The sequence below is a fragment of the Marmota marmota genome, unplaced genomic scaffold (genome assembly GCF_001458135.2).
Source record: "Marmota marmota marmota unplaced genomic scaffold, marMar, whole genome shotgun sequence".
Lineage (NCBI taxonomy): Eukaryota > Metazoa > Chordata > Mammalia > Rodentia > Sciuridae > Marmota > Marmota marmota.
This window is the reverse complement of record NW_026000026.1, coordinates 29,463,914-29,483,847: the sequence shown is the minus strand read 5'-3', so window position 1 is coordinate 29,483,847 and position 19,934 is coordinate 29,463,914. Positions and strand designations below refer to the sequence as shown.

The 19,934-nt window shown below is 48.7% G+C and overlaps 1 protein-coding gene across 2 annotated transcripts; it reads left to right on the top strand.

Moving 5' to 3' along the window:
• Positions 1 to 7,183: 7,183 nt before the first annotated feature.
• On the top strand, positions 7,184 to 19,709 carry CUNH20orf27 (chromosome unknown C20orf27 homolog). 2 transcript variants are annotated; one of them, XM_015482546.2, is made up of 6 exons: positions 7,184 to 7,369; positions 13,216 to 13,332; positions 14,689 to 14,831; positions 17,656 to 17,794; positions 18,732 to 18,854; positions 19,051 to 19,709. In XM_015482546.2, exons 2-6 carry the CDS (start codon positions 13,314 to 13,316, stop codon positions 19,149 to 19,151), a joined length of 525 nt encoding a protein of 174 aa, XP_015338032.1. In that variant the 5' UTR covers positions 7,184 to 7,369; positions 13,216 to 13,313; the 3' UTR covers positions 19,152 to 19,709. The 2 variants fall into 2 exon arrangements, with proteins under 2 accessions (XP_015338032.1, XP_048667209.1); XM_048811252.1 differs by lacking the exon at positions 7,184 to 7,369 and adding an exon at positions 14,235 to 14,419.
• Positions 19,710 to 19,934: the final 225 nt, after the last annotated feature.

Below are 19,934 nucleotides of genomic sequence, written 5' to 3'. Positions count from 1 at the left end.
TTTATTTTTTAGTTTCGGTGGACTCAACATCTTTATTTTTGTGTGGTGCTGAGGATCGAACCCAGCGCCCTGCACATGCCAGGCGAGCACGCTACCACTTGAGCCACATCCCCAGCCCAAGGGTCAGTTTTTGTGAACTATGACAGCCTGACTTCTAATCCTGGCTTAAATGGACCCCCAAATGTATACCTTCACAGTGTCCTGCAACTTTGTCTAAACCCAACCCTAAACCCAGGCCTCAGATTCTCCCCAACTGTGGCCACACCCTTACCCTCAACTGCCCATGGACTGACCCTTATCTTGGCTTTCTGTATGATTCCTGACTGTGCACACACTGCTCAAGTTCTATGGACTGAGGCCAACTTTATTCCCAACACTGACCAAGACATCAGGGCCTTGGTATGACCTTAACTCTGATGATTTGCTGACTACCAATAATGTGGAACATTTGTAAATCCTGAGTTATAGCAATTCCATTCCTAGGCGCATCCCCAGGGGAAACTTAAAACTGTTGTGTTCTGTGTTCTGAGAGATAAGTTACAGCAATATTCATAGCAATGCTCCAATGGCAACAACAAAAAATAACCTGTATTAGTTATCACCATATAACAAATTGCCACTAAATTAGAGATTTAAAACAACACATTTATTTATTTATTTTTTAAAGAGAGAAAACTTTTAAATATTTTTCTTTAATTTTTGGCGGACACAACATCTTTATTTGTATGTGAGCTAAGTATCAAACCCAGCACCACGCACATGCCAGGCAAGCGCACTACCGCTTGAGCCACATCTCCAGCCCAAAACAACGCATTTATTATCTCACATTTTTCTGTGGGTTAAAAGTCTAGGCACAGCTTTGCTGGGTCCTCTGCTTCAGAGTTTCTTACAAGACTGTACTCCAGGTGTCAGACAGAAGTTTCAACTGGGGAAGGAGCCATGCTGTCTTGATTGTGGACAGAATCCAGTTCCTTGTAGGCTATTGGACTGAGCTTTTCAGTGTTTTGCTGGTTGCTGGTGGGTGGCTGCCCCCATTTCCTTGCCATGTGGCCATCTCTGGCATACTAGCTTACTTCATCAAAGCCAATAAGGGAGAGAGTAAAGAGTGAGCTAGTGGGATGGAAGTTACAATGTTATCTAATGTAACCAAGGGAGTGACACCTCATCATATTTTTTGCCTGACATCTGTTTATTAGATGCAAGACACTGGGTCCAGCTAACATTCAAGGGGAAGGGTACATATGGGTATGAACACCAGGCAGGGATCATTGGGAGCCAGATTTCCTCCTTGTGGTAATGAAGGGACAAAAATCAAGGATAGTGGTTCCCTCTAAGAGGAAGCAAAGGGAAGAGATGAAGCATAGGCATTGGTATAAGTTATTTGTAATAGTTTAACTCTTAGAGCAGGTTGATAGGTATTCACAGTTATTTATGGACAAACAGGAAGAATTTCATGAATCAGGATTATATTTAGCCAAATTCAGTAATATTAAAAACATTTAGGGCTGAAGTATAACTCAGTGGTAGAGCACTTCCCTGGCATGGGCAAGGCCCTAGGTTCCCCTCGCACTGAAAAAAAAAAAAAAAATCAATGAATGAATGAAAATCAAAATTGGTGACTACTCCTTTGGTCTGAGCCCCATCCCTAAGCTCAGCAGGGACTTGGGTTCAAACACTGATTTTCTACCTAATCAAACCACTAGCTTCTCCCACACACTGACCACAGTTCTAACACTCTTTTTAGTCAACATTAGATTTCCAGAGTTCTATTCTCTAAAACTTCCATTCACTTAACCATATGTATAGGCTCCTATATGTGATACTAGTAGTCATAGCTTATATGAAGAATCTGAGGAAACATCAGTTGGGCAGATTATGGTTCTGCCTAGCAGGAGCACAGTGGCCCTAGAATACAAGTTCGGTGACTGGGTTGTGCCCTAAAGAATCTGTTGGCCTCTCCATGACAAAGGTTGGGCTGGGTCTAGGAGGCTCTTCTTCCTTGAGACCCCTCCACCCCTGTTATCAGATATACCAGAGACTGTACCAACCCACAGTCATATCTCCATGACCCACAAATCAAATCCCAGAAGCAATTGGAGGATTTTGCTAAATGTCTCTTGGGGATATTAAAGTAGATTACATCTTACATTATAGCTCTATAACTCTTCTTTAAATATCTCTCTCATTCTCAAAATTCCCTTTGACAGCCAATGCTCTCTCCCATTTCTGACCCCCAATAATTCTAATTTCCCTGGTTAATTCATTGATTGATTCACCAAATGTTTATTGAGTGCATATCATGTGCCAAATGCCAGGAACACCAAGAAAAGTATAAAATAGTGTTCACAATCCTGTGGGAGAGAAAGGCATGAAAAGAGTATCCAGAATTTGTTATTTAAGTTGAATGCAGTGGTACACACCTATAACCCCAATGACTCAGGAGGCTGAGACAGGAGGATTGCAGGTTTGAGGCTAGCAAGACCCTATCTCACGTGTCAAAATGCACGTATAACCAATTAGAACAAATTTTAAAAACAAAAAAAAAGATTGTATCTCAAAATAAAAAAATAAAAATGGCTGTGGTTGTAGGTCAGTGGTAGATCATCCCCCTGGGTTGGGTTCAATCCTCAGTACCAAAAAAAAAAAAAAAAAAAAAAGTTCTATTGTCTATCCTAAATTTACTTTGTCAGTCCTCTACTTCAGAAAGCATTTATTTCCAGGCTTTTGTTATTAATAATAATGCAACAATGAATAATCTTATATATTAGTATATTTAGTATTGTACATGAGTATATATGTATGATAAATTCTAGAAACAGGATTGGTTGGTTAAAAATATATGCATTTGTAATCTTGATACTATGAGATTGTCCTGCAGAAGGACATGGCTCATAGTAGAGGCTGAAGACTGGTGGCCTGTTGCCATGCTTTGACTTGCATGGTGTAGTATTTTTATAAAATTAAATGCTAATTTATATGTTGATGAAGATGTGAAGCAACTAGAACTCTCATACTCTGCTAATGGGAGTGTCAAGAATTACATTTCAGAAATGTTTGGCAGTTTCTACAGATGCCTATGCTATCATTTATGGTTTAATCAGTAGTAGAAGGGATTTCTTATAGGGATTTGACTAGATAATTGTGGAAGTTGTTTAAAGAGTCTCCAATCTCTATAACACTTTTGTTTTTGCACCTAATTCTGGAGCTTAAAGTCTACAAGAAGGCCGATGGGAAGATGAATATAAGGCAGGGGACAGAAAGAACACACTGGAATCCACGAGCATAAGCTGGAAGGCTTGAGGACAAACTGGAACTCATGTCAGTTCTCACTGCCTCTAATCTGGATGTGAATAAACTGCAGAAGCAGCTGGCCCAGGAGTCAGAGAAGTGAAAGAGGACCCAGGGAAGGTGTAAGTTGCAGGCCTAACTGCTATTCCATGTCAATGAGGTAAGCTGCAGATCAGCAACAATGTGTGCGGGCTACAAAGCTCCAGCCTGGAGCTTGCAAATGTCAAATTCGGTATTTTTTTTTTTTAATAAAAAATTTTTCAGTTTTTGGTGGACACAACATCTTTATTTTATTTTTATGTGGTGCTGAGGATCGAACCCAGCACCCCGCGCATGCCTGGCGAGCGGGTTACCGCTTGAGCCACATCCCCAGCCCCTCAAATTCGGTATTGTTGCTGCTTTCCTTTCATTCTTCAAATCTCATGCAAAAATGTCTGTCATGGCCCACATGGCCCACCTTAATTGGAAACATATATTAAAGAGAATTTTTGAAACAGTTTACTCTAGCTAAATTGACATATTATAAAACAACACAGTTATGTCCCAGCAATTCCATTTCTAGATAAATACGCAAGAGAAATGCACACATACATTCACTAAAAGACATGTACTAGGCTATACATTATTATTTTTTTTAACTTTTTAAAAAAATATTTATTTTCTAGCTTTCGGTGGACACAACATCTTTATTTTATTTTTATGTGGTGCTGAGGATCAAACCCAGTGCCCCGTGCATGCCAGGCAAGCACGCTACCGCTTGAGCTATATCCCCAGCCCCATTATATTATTTTTTGTTCTTTTGTTCAATATTGTGAGAATTATCCCTGTTGTTGCACGTATTCAGTATGATGTTGTCACTGATAGGTAATATATCATTGTACAAATATAGTGCAATTTATCTATTCATTTTATTATTGATATATATTTGGTTATTTCTAGTCTGGGGCTATTATAAATGCAACCATATACATGTATTCTGGTATATAATTGAGAGGAATTACTGTGTAAAAGTGGGCATATATCAATTTTATTAGAATCTGCCAAGTAGCTTTCAAAAGAGGACACAGTTTTTTATTAAAAATAATAAGAGTCAGGCTGGGTATAAAGCTTAGTGATTGTTTTAGTCAGCTTTTTTGTTCTGTGACCAAAAGACCTGACAAGAACAATTTTAGAGGAGGAAAATTTATTTGATGCTCACAGTTTCAGAGGTCTTAGTCCATAGATGATTTATTCAATTCCTCAGAGCTTGGGATGAGGCAGAACACCGTGATGGAAGTGTGTGGCAAAGGAAAGCAGCTGGGAACATGGCACCAGGAAGCAGAGATAAAATTACAAAGGCACATCCCCAGGGGCCCACCTCCTTCAGCCACAACCTATCTGCCTACAGTCACCCCCAAGTTAATCCTATCAGGGGATTAATTAACTGATTAGGTTAAACCTCACATGTTCCAACCATTTAATCTCTAAATTCTCTTGCATTGTCTCACACATGAGCTTTTGGAGGATACCTAATATCTAAACCATAACAGTGAACAGTGATAGAGTACTTGTCTAGCATGTGTGAGGCCCTGGGTTTGATTCCCCCCTCCCATAATCCAGAATTACTATTTGGAGCTGGAGTGGGTGTTTTCCATGTTCTTCATCTGTTCTTCTAACCTGGAGTTGCTCCTAGTTCCTTCCCATACTGTCTCCATCTCCAGGGAGCCTGGTAGGGGCCTGTGGCTTTCCTTTTCAGAGTCATTTAGCTCAGTTAAGACTCTATGCACAGGAAGCCCTCAGACCTGGATACCACTCTGTTGGCAGGGCCTCTTTTGGTACACAGGCTCATTGGGCAGAGATGGTGCAGCCATGTAACTTCTACCCTAACTTCCTTCTGGCACCAAAAGTTTTGCTTTCTTCTGAAGACTTTCTGGAACTGTATGGCCTTCCCCAGGAGCATGTAGTATCTCCAGCATGGGCAAATCTGTATTGTAGATCCTCCAAGTTATCCAGACAGTTCAGGGTCTGGAAGTATGAGGATTGTTTGGCAGGAAAAGGAGACCACAGTTGTTTTTATGTGGTGTCCCTCCCCACTAAGCTGGGGATACCTTCCATTTCACAGAAGCTGGCACAGTAACTTGCCCATCATACATTCAGTAAATATTTGTTGAAAGGAGTTGACAATTAGGAAATGGCCCCAGGCAGTAGGGAGCAGCTAGTCTGTGTTTGGGAGAGTCTATACTAGATATGACTTTTCAGGTGGGAGAGTACCATAGGAGGGGAAGGATTCATGAAATCAAATGTCGGCACAGACCCAGGAGTTAAAGTAAACATGAGAAATAGAGATTGATAGGATTTATGGTAAATTGATGTGTCCTAAAGTGGTAACTACCACTCAGCATCAGAATTTGGTGCCAGGCTGTAATGACTCCGTATTATTATTTCAAAAAGAAGTCTGGAAATCAGATTCTTTTGCAAGAAAGGGAAGGAGGAAGGGGGAGGGGAGGAAGAATTATTTTTAAAGCCTCATGTAGGTTAAACAAAATACATCTGCAGACTACTCTGGGCCCACTGTCTGCCAAGTTGAAAAAAAAAAAAAAAGAATACATTGCAGGGATGGGTGGGGGGTAGATATTGGGAAGGAAGGGTAGGAATTGGTAGCGAGTGGGAAGGAATGGATGAGCTGAGATCACAATGTGGAAAACTCCCAAAGTCTGCGCTGGAAGACTGTGTTCTCAAAGGCCAGAAAGCTCACGCACGAAATCACCCAAAATGCTGAAGTTTGAAGCTCAGCTGGAGACAGTCCCGGAGGACGCAGCATTTTAGAGGAATGGGAGGACTCGATGGAAACAATAGTTCAGAAAGATTATTTTTCAAAAGTGTACGGATCAGAGACCAGGAAAGTTAGGGGCCACAGGGATCCAGCGGGAAGTGGCTTCTTTAAGATTCTTCAAAGGCAGTGACCTTAGCCCTTCAGAAAGGAAGCTGGCCCTCAGTTGTTAAAAGCCCTCTCCCCTAGTTACTTTGGAAGGAAAAGGCTGCGTGCTTTAGATGGTTCATTCACTGGTACTTTAGGGAACTTATTCACGTCAGCGGAAATGGGAATAGGGTGTTCAGAGATACAGCTAGAACCTCTGAGGACCCGGGGGCCACGCCTCCGGTTCCCCAGCGCTGTGGGGTCGCCCACATGCTACCCCCGGCAAGCTAAGCGAGGCGCATCCCGCTGCTATGGCGACCGCCTCCATGGAGACCGGGAGCAGAGGCTGCGGTCCCCGGGGGCGCCCGCAAAATCTCCCAACCCCCCATGCCGCGTGCCTTTGTTCTGAAGCTTATCTGGGCTGGGCCGGGCTCTCGGGACGCGTCTCCAGTCAGCTCGGGCGCGCTTCCTCCGAGGCAGGGGATGGGGTAGAAAGGGAAAAGCAGAAGCCTGGGGGTCGCAGAGCCGGACAGACGGCTGCTTAGCTACTAGAGAGCACTAGCGTGGGTCGTAACGGCTGATGGTGAGGACGTGGAAACTTGGAGGGAGAAAGGCCGCCTTTGGGCGCTCCACCTAGCAGGCAGCCCCGCCTTACGGTCACCAGAGGGAGCAAAGCCCAGGGGAAGCCCCGCCCAAGTCGAGGCCAAAGTGGGAAGTACAAACCCCCACGCAGGGACGTGGGACAAAGGCGGAGTCTCTGAGGCGTCCCTCCTACCCTCTCTCCCTCGGGTCGATTTCTAGTTCCCGGCTACAACCGGCGGCTTGGCAGCCTGGCAGTCTTCATCGCGAGAACTCGCCGGGTCCTGGGGCAACCGCTTTATCACAGGGCGCAGGCGCAGCGCCCCCTTCACGTGACGCTGGTGGCTAATCGCTCTTTGGCGGTTCCCTGAAGCTAGTTCATTGGTCTGAAGCGGCCCTCGCCCCACCCCCCAGACAGCCAATGGGCGGAGGCGGGGGCGTGCCGTGAGGCGGGCGGCAGTGGCGCGGGGCTCTCTTCCTCGTGCTCAGCGTTGTGGCCCGGCTGCAGCCGCCGCCTGCTGCTGTCGCCACCGCCTGCTGCTGTCGCCACCGCAGCCACCACCGCGGTTGTCCCTGCCTGGCCCATCCCAGAGGTGCGCTTGCAAGGTGAGACTGTTCCTCCTCTCACAGCCTCCGGGGTCCGCCCATCTTGCCGAGGTTCCGCTCCCGGCAGGGTCCCTGACCTAGACAGTTGGTGCCTGGACCCCGCTCGGGGTGATAGGAGGGGTGGGGCAGGGGGACTCCGCTGACGGGGCCGGGCCTGGAGGACTTCCCAATACCTGAGTGGGGAGATGTTAGGTCTTCGGGTTGCGGGTAACCGTTAGCTGGTGGAGCAGGAATGTTTTCCGCGGGGCGCTGTCGCGGGGCACGAGTGACACAGTGAGGGCGGGGGCGTAATGAGGGGGGGAGGTTAGCATCGCTTTCTGCCGCGTCCTCGCTGTCGCTACCATCTCGTAGTTTGACCTTGGGCGGGTAGCCTGTCTGTGCCTTCGGTGCTCTGAACCCTCGGGCAAGAGGCGGTAATGTCTGGGAGTGCGGACTCCGGAGACTCCTGCGTCAGCCGAGGTGAGGGCAAGGAGCACAGGCGATTATCTTGGTCACAACAGCTGCCTTGCTGCTCGGGAAGGATATGATGGGGTACGTTCAGCTGCATTTGTTTCCCAAGAAGATGAGAATGGTGTGGGGCTGAGGGTGCCACACCCACAGGGATGGCGATAAGAAAGGAAACAAGAGTCCCACACTTGGTCCCCTAGCACCTCGGAGACTTAGTTTGGCCTCCCTGATATCATGTAGCTAGAGTGATTTGATTTAGATTTTGGATCAACGTTCCCAGGACCCTGTCAGACTGAAAAGGGCTTCTCAGCCTGTCTTTCCTGTTGAGTCTTGGCCTTGGGAAGTGGGGATAGGACATTATTCTACTCTAGGGAGCTGAGAAAGGTCAGAAGTATCTGTCATCCCCTGAATGCAGACTGGTCTCTGCTTCTTGGGTCTTTTAGGTCTCTAGGGCCAGGTCAGGGTGGGTCAGGCAGTCTGTAGACTAGAGGAGTCTCAGCACCCTCTAGCTGAGGGCAGGGGGAATGAGGAGAGAGAAAGCTGGGCAGGGGAGGGGAGCACTTGTCTGGGAAACAGGAAGGAGGGTGGGAGGAGGGTGGGAGTCCCTTCCCAAATTCAACTCCTGCTTCACTGTGAGAGAAAACAAACAAACAAAAAATCCTTACTTAACCCTCACATCTTTGGCCTTCTGGAGGGAGGAGGAAATGAAGTTAGGTCAAGGCCGAGCTGATGGCTTCCTCCAGCATTGCCTTGCTGTAATGTAAGTATGTGGCCCTGTTATGTGCTCAGTCCTGGGTCACGTTCTAGGAAGTTGGCATTCATTCATTGTTGCCCAATTTCAAGGCCTTATTGTGTGTTCAGTTTACAGACTTGAGCTTTAATGGGAGGCTACCCTGAGTGCTTCAACCAGTACTGAGCCCCAGGATGGGTGTAGTGGAGGAAATGGTAGTAAGAGTGGAAGATTGTTTGTCTCGCCTGGCACAGAGAAAGACCTTGGACCAGGTTGAGATTAGGGATTGAAGAGTTATTGAGAAACAAGGTCCTGAGAGATTGGGGACATACCCCTAGCCACACAGCAAAGATCTAGTTGGAGCTGGCCCTGTGATACCTGGGAGTTTGGGGGCTGCTTCTGGGGCAGGGAGGTTGCATGTATTGGGGACAAAAGGGTGCTGGGTTCAGGAGTTCTACTTTGCTACCAATAGACTGGTCTTTGGCCCTTTCTCCAGTTTGAAGCTTGGGCCATTGCATGGGACACCCTGAAGTGACAGCCAGCACTCTGTGGGGCAGAACTGGGTTCCTGAGTAACTGTCCAGCTGTCTGGTTACTTGCTAGTCCCTAGTAGCCTTAAAATAGCCTTTCTTTCCAAAACCAAGAGGGATCTGGGCTAGCACCTCTCTGTCCCCCAATGGAAGTTTCCCCTGTTTGCCTGAGAACAACTGAAAGCCAAAGAAGCCCCAAAGGCCTTGTCCCATCTTTTCAGCCCTTTCCATCCTGTGACTGTCCAGAGTCTTACCCCTGACTTGCTGACAGCACCCAAGGCAGAGGCTGGGTCATTTGTTTTGCCATGGAAGGAGGGCAAAGATACACATTGTTCACATCTTTCTGAGCTCCTGTGATTTTTGGTGAGGGGTGGATAGGGGGCTTTCAGCCGCTTTCTTTCCATCCTTCCCTGGGGGCCTGACTGCCCTGGGAATAGAAGAAGGGAGGGGGGAGGTCCCCTTAACCCTTGAGCTGTTTTCCGAGAAGCTGAATTCCCTGGGGTCCTCTTGAAGGGCCACTCCTGGCTCCTCTAGGATTGACCTGAAGTGCCTCTCCTCCAAGTGCTTTTTTTTTTTTTGTTTTCCTAGTGAAATTTCTATTGCTTTAGAAACCAGGCCTTTGGGGTTTTACAGAGGTCCAGGGTGGGTGCATTTTCACAGATCTTAGGCACAGCTGTACCATACCCTGGGAGGAAGAGGCCACTCCTTATTCCTGCCTATTAGAGAAGTGATAGGAATATCCCATGCAGCCAGAAAGGGCAGAACCTCAATTTAAACCTGGACTGCTGTCTCTAGGAGACTGTGTGTCTTAGACCATAGTGAGGAATTGGCACAGGAGGAGACTGGAGGCAGGGCCACCCTAGGGGTTGCAAGGTGGCCTAGCACTTCTCTGTGAACATGGCTGCATCAGGGGAGGTCTGTTGCCCTCATTTCCTGATTCTAATGAGGAAATGGTGTGGATAAGAGTCTAGCTTCAAGGACAGCTGCTGGCAGGTTCTCTGTTGTGAAAGATGGTTTGGCTTTTCCAACCTTCTTTGGGCCCCTGAAGTCACTTGCCTCCCTGTTCTGTATTCTCACGGAGGGTTACAGGCAGTTGCCCAGTGACTGTCATGAGTTCTGGCACTGAAGATGTGGGTCCTGCCCTGAGCAGTCTTTCCATCTCAAGGTAGGCATGGGCAGATAACCAGCCCACTGTGGCAAGGCCAGAGGAAGTCCAGGGGAGTGATGCCCTCAGGGTAGAGGTTTGCTCTGAGAGTTGAGAAGGGAGATACTGAGAGTTGCTGTCCCTGACCACACCATGTCTGCTTAGAGGGTCCAGCCAAGGCCTATACTTGGGCTCCCCTTAGAGATGTCATTCATTCATTCAACAAATATGAACTGAAGTCAGCAGCTCCCTGTCAGGTGCTGTGCTGGGGGCTCAGGACAAAACCACAGTCACTGCCCTTTTAAGGTGGAGAAGATAGATAACTTATGATCCCAGAAGTGAAAAGGGTGGGTCCTGCAAAAGGAGGTGGGGACCAGGCAGTGGGGTAGGGGAAGACAGGGAGGGGCCCTGCATATACTGGGTCTGTGTGTTTTGTGAAGAGGGCCTCTAGGAGCTTCTCATGAGCCATTGGTTAAGAGTTTTAGCAGGGTACTTGGGGGGCGGGGTAGGGGAGGCTTGTGGATATTGGGCTGTCACTACTTTATGGCTATAGAAGCATGGTTGGAGCAGCCTCTTTTAGGAAGGAAGGAGGCCTGGCACCCTTGCATTTGGCTATTTGTCACATGTTCTGAGTTATAGCTTCGGGGGTGGCTGGAGTAGGTGGGTTGGGACAGACTGCTTTTCAGGGCCAGGCTCCTTGGAGGAAAGCTGTCTCCAGAGCAGCCCTGGCTAGAGGTGAGTAGGGTATAGTTTGCCTCCTTGCAAGTTAGCCTGGGAGTTAGCCTCCAAGGAAGGGGCTGTTGCTGCTTTGACCTACCTTGCATTCCACAGGCCTGAACCTTGCCCTTCCCTGCATCTCTAGGCCTCCTACCACGGGACTCCTGGGACCCAAGCTGTGAAAACACAGCTTGGACCTGGGTGGACTTGTCTGGCTTAGCCCCCGAGGGATCTCAAAAGTCATGCCCTCAATAGGCCCAGCCCCTGACGTGAGGCCACCCCATGGTTTTTCTTCATTCTCTGGACTACCCAAGGTCATTCATGGGTCACTCATCTCTCAGCACTTCAGTGTGTTTCTCTGAGAAAATAAAGCCGTATACTTCTTTATGGAGTACAATTCTGATATCTCACCTAACAAAGTCATCCAATTTCTTAGTGTCTTCTACTATCCTATTCACTTACATTCCCCACTTAGCCCCCAAATGTCTTTTTATAGGGAGTTAAAAACCCCCTCCCCCATGTCCTTTTCTTTTTGTAGCTGATTCAGTGAAAAAACCAGGTCAGTTGTCCTGTAGATTTTTCTGTCCCTTAAGTGTGAGTTAATCTAGAACAGGGGTTGGCAAAACATTTCTATGAAGGGCTAGATGGTGAATATTTTAGACTTTGCGGCCATATGGTCTCTGTCACAACTGCTTGAAGTAGTTTTGTTTTAGTTCGAAAGCTGCCACAAACAATATGTAAATGAATGAGAACAGTTACATTCCAGTAAAACTTTATTTACAAAAGACAGGTGGTGGCCCAAGAGGCTGTAACTTGCCAATTCCCTATCTAGAACAATCTTTCTGTTTCTTTCTTCTTGCACCTTGAAAAAAACAGGTCAGTCATCCTGTGGAATACTCGGCCTTCTGGGTTTGTCTCATTGTCTGCTCAGGGCATCGTTTAATTTGTTCTGCTGTCCTCTGGTTTTTAGTAATTGAGGAGTTGGGGCTAGAGGCCCTGTCAGATCCAGGTTAAGCATCTTTGGCAGGGATCCCTTGTCAGTGGTGCTGTGACTTTTGGCTGCCTCACATCAGGAGGCATCAGTGTGTCAAGGCCATCTGTCCTGTGGTTAGTGAGGGGGACAGACCCGTGTGTGGCCTTGTGATGTCACATCCCCCTATTGCAAACTTGTGTTAATCCCCATTAAGAACACTAGGTCATCCATTGGTGGCACTTGGGCATCTGTGTGTATCTACTTCCACCCGCCTTTCCTTGGTGGTTCAGCATCTTCTCACTGTTGTTGCCTCTGGCATTTGTTTCTTTAGGTGCTGCAGAATTACTTGACATTTGGTTGTTCCTTTGTTATTTATTAGTAAGGAATCTGTAGTGAAAAGGAGCTTTCCATTAACCACCAGGGCAGTTTGCTTACAAGAAAGGCTGAGGGACAGGTAGAATTATTTCTCTTTAAGGGGCACTGCTGCCATCAGTGGTGATACATGAGGGTTTGTGTTTGTTTTGCTTTCCTTGTTCTTCTTTTTTTGTAATCTCTGTGAATGCTCTGATTTTACGTATTCCATCTGTTTCCATCAGTTGTGCTTCTTAGTCTTTTTGATGCTTAGATAGGACCAGCTCAGCCCATCAGAGGTATCCTTAGGGCACCTCACACTTGCTTCTGCACTGAGGCAGCCTTTGGAGAGCTGAGCCAGTGCAGGGTCTGGATGGTGGGTTCAGATGGGGTAACATCCTCTCCATGGGCCTCTGTTCTGTATGTGGCTCTGACTGACCACTAGGGGGAAAGCTCTAAGGATAGAGTTATCTCTTGTGGTCCCCTATTCTTTCCTATCTCCAAGCATGCTGTTGACTGACCAGCACACAGCTGCACTGGGTTTGTGACCTGAATAATATGTATGATCCCCTGGGTCTACCCTTCAAGGTCAGCAATGCCAGAACTGGCCCCTAAAAATTAATAAAGTTCCCTTTCTCTCCAGGCTGTTTCCTGCCAGTCTCAAGTGGGTTGGGCACTTGACCTATGTTGGCACTTTGGCACCAGAAACTTAGCATGTGCTGGCAGGACCCTGGGTTCAGTAGGGGGTCAGGAAGGGGTGAGGGCTCTTGATGTCTGTGGTCAGTGGCTGAAGGGGTCAGGCAGACAGACCCCTGTGCTAGGGGATGCAGGCCCCATTTGGGCTGCTGAAAGCAGCAGCAGTTTGAGTCTTTCCTAAGCAAAGCCCTCTGCTCTCTCCCAGTCATGGGCTCATGGGTGATCCTGACCACTGCCCTCTCCATCCCCCATCCTTCAGGTTCCTGCTTGTGTCCCTGGAGCATGGGAGGCTGCTGAGCTGGAGCGGAGGTATACAGCAGGAGCTGTGTGTTTCACTTGGTGGCAGGGAGGGCGTCCATGGCTGCAGCCAACAAGGGTGAGTGTCCTCCTGGCCTGTGGGTGTGCATGAGCTTTTAGATGGGCCCTGGGGTATGGGGCATTTTTGCTTGGGGGGCCTGCTTCAGCTGTGTGTGTGTGTTTATATGCATGGTGTATGAATTCCGAACATGTGAGTTGTGTGTGCCTGGTCCTGCGGGTCACCCAAGCCCTAGCAGAGGCCCCTGCTAGTTCCTTGGTTTGCTGTTTTCTGGAGGTGTGTGCTCCTATGTCTTGTGTGAGATAACCTATTGTGCTGCTAGTGGTCCAGCAACATGCAGGGCTTGTGTAAGTACTGAAACTGGGGAGATGGGCAGGGCCACAGCAGGCCATCTGGATTTCACTGAATCCAGAGGGCTATTGGAGAGTTTTAGGCAAGGGAGTTCTGGTAAAATCTTACAATCAGGTTAATGAAGTTCAACAAGGATTGTGGATATACCAGGCTGGCCCCCAGGGCTTTTGCTGAATGTCAAAGAACCCAGGCCAAGGCTGGCCCAGGCCTTCCCACCAAAAGGACTCCAGACAGGTTTCTTGGGAGGCCTAGGGCTGAAGTGTCAAAGAGGACTGGATTCATGCTCTTGGGGTCCCTCAGCCTGAGCGACCATTCAGACCAGCCACTTGGCTCCCCACCACTCTTCCCCTCTCAATCCCCTGATCTTTCAGGCCTCGGAGAACCAGACCCAGCTCAGGGACAGCCAAGGGCCTTGATGGGGGCTAAGCAGAGAGGAAAGGGCATGGGGAGGACGAGAAGGCTCCCCAGCTTCTTTCTTCTTGAACCTGCCAGCGATCAGTGAGCATTAATGACAGCTGCAGTCTCTCCTAAGTGGACGGAGTATGGTTTTTTAACCCTCTTCATTTCTCCCACCTCCAAGAAGGGCACCTCCTTCTATCTCTGGCCCCCAGGTTGGCTGAGGTCATCACAGGGAGTAGACTGGGGCCTCATGTACTGACAGACCTGCGAGAGAAGATGCCAGGGTTGGGGAGCTTGGCACTGTGAAGGAGAGTATGGGGCCAGGTGTGCCGAGACCTGGGCCAAGCCCTACAATGCTGTGTCTTCCTGTCTCTGGTGCCAGCCTTCTCCCTTCCAAGTAAGGGGGGAGTCGTATCAGCCAGTCCTGAGGGGTCCCATGACCATGTTGTGGGGATGACTTTTGTGGGATGACTGGGCAGGTAGGAGTGAGGTAGATAACCTCAAGCTTCTTGATTGCCAGTGGACTTAGTCCTGAAATTGGCCTGGCCAAGGGGGTGCTGGGTGATGTCAAGGGAAGTCTGGGGATGGGGAAGGAATAAGGGGGACATAGTTTTCTGGGGGTAGGAGAACGTAGCCACCCCTGGATTCTTCTCCCACTCTTCTTAGGCAATAAGCCCAGAGTCCGGAGTATCCGCTTTGCAGCAGGCCATGATGCCGAAGGCTCCCAGAGCCATGTCCACTTTGATGAGAAGCTACATGACTCAGTGGTCATGGTCACTCAGGAGGGTGACAGCAGCTTTCTGGTCAAGGTATGTTCATATTTCTCCCAGAATCAGCTTTATCTCCTCTCTGGCTCTACCTGGCTTTCTGGGACTGTCTTTCCTCTTTCCTCAGTGGCATTCACAGGCATGTCTTTGCCCCTCCTTGAACCTTGGTTTCCCATCTATAAAATGGTGGTGGTGGTGGGGGTCAATGAGATGAATGCATCACCAGGTGAGTAGAGCTGGTGTCATTGGCCTTACCCAGCCAGTAGCAGTGGAAGGCTGGTGTCAAGGCAGCTGTAGTGCTACAAGCCTGGATTCAGGTCTAGGCCTGCTATTCTGGCTCTATGACCTTAGGCAGGTCATCTCCATTTGTTTTCTCTCCAGTGGAGACAATTCACACCTTATAGAGTTGGTGAGAATGGAAGATGTAGGTATGTGATGCAGATATATGGTGATAACAAAGTGTGACTTTTTACCATGTTTTGGGCTCTTTGTAATGGTATTTATTACTCCATTTTTTTTTTTCTTTTTGCCCCTGGGGATGGATCCTAGGGCTTTGTGCATGCTAAACATACACTCTATTACTGAACTACATATCCTGCTTCACCCCACATTTTCTACTTGGTAGAGTACCCCTTTCTCATGGCCATACCTCACACATGGCTCCTCTAACTACCAGGAGACTGATAGGTCCCCTATTCACTTGGAAAGGCAGGAGGGAGTCTCTGCAGGGGCCAGATTGAGGACTTCAGGTTGGTCAATAAGCCCAGGATCCAGAGTTGAGCAGAAATGCCCTGTGGTGGGGGGCAGAGGTTTGGTTCCCTGGAGACTGCCCTGAAAAGGGGCTGCTCTTTTCAGAAGGGGCCCAGGTTTGTATCCATTTCTGTCTAACCCTAATGTCTTCCTTCTTTCTCTTACAGCTGACAGTTTTCCCCTGGGGAAAAAAAGGAATGAACTAAAGCTTAAAAATCAAAAAAACATCAACAACGATGAGGAAAAAAAAAAAAACAACCTAGTTAAAAAAACCCAGTTCCCTTCCCTCATTGCAAAATCCATTCATATCTATGAGAAAAATATAAGGGGCTAGGGATATAGCTCAGCAGAAGAGCACTTGTCTAGTGTGCATGAGACACAGGGTTCACTCCCCAGCACTGCAAAAAATAAAAAGAAATTTAAAAGTAGCCACAGTTATGTTATCCAGAAATAACCATGGTTAATATTTGGACATCTATCAGTCCAGGTTTCATTTTTTTAAGCTTTGTTTTTTTGTTTTTTTTTTTTTTTAAAAAGCCCAAAACCAAAAAACTGGCATCACAGTGGACAGGGTATATTTGCTTGCTTTTCTTGTGAACTGGCTCCTGCCTGTATCAGGAAATAATCTTCCATGAGATTTTATACCTGCCTGGTGTTTCATCATGTGTATCATCATTGATTTTGCTGCTTCCCTGTGCCTAGGTGCTACAGTTGTTTCTTTTCCTGTTATAAATAGGGTATCAATGACTATTGTTTTGCGTATCTCTGAGCATTTCTCCTGGAAAATTCTGCAAGTGGTGCAGCTGGATCACAGAGTCACAGCAAGCAGGTACAGCCAGAAAGGCTTCTTGAGAAGTATGCCCACTACCAGCAGAGTGTGAGGGGATCACCTGGATTGAGCTTTATCATGTGGTGATGTAAGGCTGGTCCCATTGAAAGGCTAAAAGCTCCACACAACCATTTCCAAACTGCCCTGTATAACTGTGACCAGGATTCTCTGCCCACATGAGCTGGGGGTACTGCATCCCTCCTGTGTTTACTGGACTGGCACTTTCATCGGCCACTGTGCCCAACTGCCACTCTGGCTTGTAATTCTTCACATCACTGAGTTTCCAAGGATGGCATCTGTCCCAAAGGGACAATGTTGGTTGTCAAGCACTATGTATAAACAATGGATATTCAAGCAGGTGTGATGGCCCATACCTGTCATTCCATACAAGTAGGAGGCTGAGGCAGGAGGATTGCAAGTTGGAAGCCAGCCTCAGTACCTTATCAAGGTCCTAAGTAACTTGGTGAAACTCTGTCTCAAAATAAAAAATAAAAAGTGCCAGGAATGTATTTCAGTGGTAGAGCACCCCTGGGTTTAATTCTTGGTACTAAACAACAAATTCCATGGGCCATGAATAGGGGCCTCTGAGTGAGCAGGTGGGTGTATCTGATGCCAGCGAGACAGGCAGAAGTCAGGTCTGTGGGCCAGCTGTGGACTTACACAGCTGGTCTGGAGTTTATTTTGGGTTTTAATTGGTGCTGTGGATCAAACCCAAAGCCTCACACATGCTAGGCATGAACTAACACTGAACTATACCCCTACTCCGTGATGTCCACTTACCTAATTTCATTCTATCCCTCATCCATAGTTTTGTGTTACCTGGTGTCTCCTTATTAGGGATTGGAGGACCCTGGGCTACTGGTTCTGAATAGGTGCTGGTAGTAGTGGGGACAGGTGGATGGTCTGTGTTGTGGGACTTGGAGCCTCCATATGGCTCAAAGTAGTGGCTAGTGCCTTATGTGCCAATATGGCAAGAGTGGCCAAGAGATCTAGGGAAGACTTTTCCCTGGTCACATAATGTCATTTTCTGACTTCAATCTTCTTTATAAAATAGGCCACTAAGGAATGTGGGGTCCTTGACAGATGATGAGGATTGTGCTGGCCTTTAGGGGAAGGGATTCTGCCAGAGGGCCTGAAGCCACTGGACTAGGGGTCTAGCTAAAGTGATGGAAGGAGTTAGGCTTCCAGAGAAGCAGGATCCACAAGGATCATAGGCAGCATGGCCTGGATGGACTCTTAGGGAAGCAGTAACTGGAGGTGCCTGTCTTCTCACCCTTTCTGCTGCAGGTTGGCTTCCTGAAGATCCTGCACAGGTATGAGATTACCTTCACTCTGCCCCCAGTGCGCAGGCTGAGCAAAGACATCCGGGAGGCACCTGTTCCCAGCCTTCACCTCAAGCTCCTCAGCGTCATGCCCATCCCTGAAGGTGGGTCCCTTCCTGGGGTTCTGGAGGCCTGCCCTCCTCCAGTAGGTCCCAGATATGAGTGAGAGTGAGAATATGGGGTACTTCAAGTCAGTGACACATACCTCTTAAGAGCTTGCAGTGATAACTTGGTAGTTCGCATGTCCCAGGCCTCCCTTCTTCGACTGAAGCCAATGAACTCACACTGCAGGCCTGCATCTGCCCATTGCCTGATGGTTTCCTTACTGGGGGAGTTATCAAGATGGGAACCACCGGCTTTGAGTCTCCAACCCTCCCTCCTGCCTGCTCTCGAGAAAAACCTGCTGGAGCCTCAGAACTTTGTGTGGCCAACTTCTAGCACCCACCAGTCCCAGGCTCTGGGTTTTACACTGCTTCTCCCAACCCTGCTGGCCTCAGGCCCTGCTCCACCCGCTACCTTCAGCTTGGAAGAGGCTAGGATGTCAGTTTCTCCATGTGCTGCCCATAGACCCCAGCTTCAGTGTCATGTCCCCCTTTCTCTACCTTTTCATGACCTTGTCCTCCACTGGACTCCAAGCAACATGCCTTAGGCATTTGCCTTGCTCTTGCCACAGTCTGCTCACATTCCACCCTGCCTGCCTCCCTTGTTCTCCATCACCCCCTCACTGCCTGCCTTTGTGTTGAATACACAGGTCCTTCTTTTGGAAGCCTGAGTTTGAGTCTGCCTCACCTTGAGAGCCATGCTGGGGATGGCCTGCAGGCCAGAGGCACATTGAGCTCATTGAAGAAAGGGAAGCTTCCTAGGCCTGTAGGCACATCTTACCAATAGGGATGTGTGTCTGGGCTCTGAAGGGGCCATTCTTGCCCCATTCTCTGGGAGGCTTAGCATGTCATGTAATGGGTGATAGCCATAAGTGTTGGGGACAGGATTGGGAAGCTGTGGGAGGTGGTGATGGCACACCTGTCCCCTGTCTCTGGGCAGGTTACAGCATCAAGTGCGAGTACTCTGCACACAAGGAGGGCGTCCTCAAAGAGGAGATGCTCCTAGCCTGCGAGGGTGGCACTGGTGCCTGTGTGCGGGTGACGGTACAGGCACGTGTCATGGGTGAGTGTGAGGCATAGATCTGGCTGGAAGGGAGCAGATGCAAGATTGGCCTCGGGGATCCTTATCCAATGGGGTCCCAACTTTTTAGCCCAGGTCCTCCCAGTGGCCCCCACTACCTGATCTCTAGGGGAGAGAGGATGCTTTGGGGTGGGGCCAGGGCACAGTGGACACACCAGCTTGCATGCCTGCTTTGCAGACCGACACCACGGCACACCCATGCTACTGGACGGTGTCAAGTGTGTGGGTGCAGAGCTGGAGTACGACTCTGAGCACAGTGACTGGCATGGCTTCGACTGAGGCTCGCACCCGGCCGACCTGTCTTGGGGCCCCTCAGCCTTAAACCCCACCTGGTCTCCCAACATGCTGCGTGATGATGTGGCTTCCTCACCCCATCCCCAGGTGGGCGAAGGGGTGGTGTTGGGGCCTCGCCCGCACCTTTCACCTCTGCCTTCATTCTGCCACTACCCTGCCTCTCCTGTGTTCTATTCTCCCACTTCCTCCTCTCCGTGTGCCTCAGTCTCCTGCCAGAAGAAATGGGTTGAGCCCCCAAGGAGGCTTTCTAAGGAGGGGAAGGGGAGATTCTGGGGTGGGTTCTACCCACTCTCCATCCCAAGCCATGTGGGCTCCAGTCAGGGTCTGGGAGAGGACTGAGTGGCTCTGTGACGCCAACACCCCATTACTGCTGCTGCTGCCTGGATGCCTCAGCCACCTCTCCCACCCCTGCCTCTTCCCCACTGCTACCCATGTGAGTAGGAGGGAGGTGCAGTTCCCAGATCCTACCCCTCAGGTCTGTGTTACTTGGTTTTTAAATGACTGGTTGGGTTAGAACCCATAAGAAATAAAGACTTAAATGGATACATGGCCATGGGTTTTTTGTTCTCTCTGGTCTCAAGATTGTCTAATGCCTCACAGATGGGCCAGGCAAGGACTTGGGTAACTCATCCTTTCAGGAGGCAAGAACAGCCAGTGGTATTGTAGCACCTTGGCCTCAGAAGAGCTATGCACAGGTGGTGGCATTTTAGGCCTGGGGCTAACTGGGGATGGGTATCTGCCCTGGCCAGGGAGAGGTCTTCAGGAGTG

Bases quoted from the DNA above. Each gene is read 5' to 3' on its own strand.
- CUNH20orf27 (XM_015482546.2), top strand. The intron at 17,795-18,731 runs GTGGGTCCCTTC...GTCTCTGGGCAG, and splicing joins CGTCATGCCCATCCCTGAAG to GTTACAGCATCAAGTGCGAG. The intron at 18,855-19,050 runs GTGAGTGTGAGG...CCTGCTTTGCAG, and splicing joins GGTACAGGCACGTGTCATGG to ACCGACACCACGGCACACCC.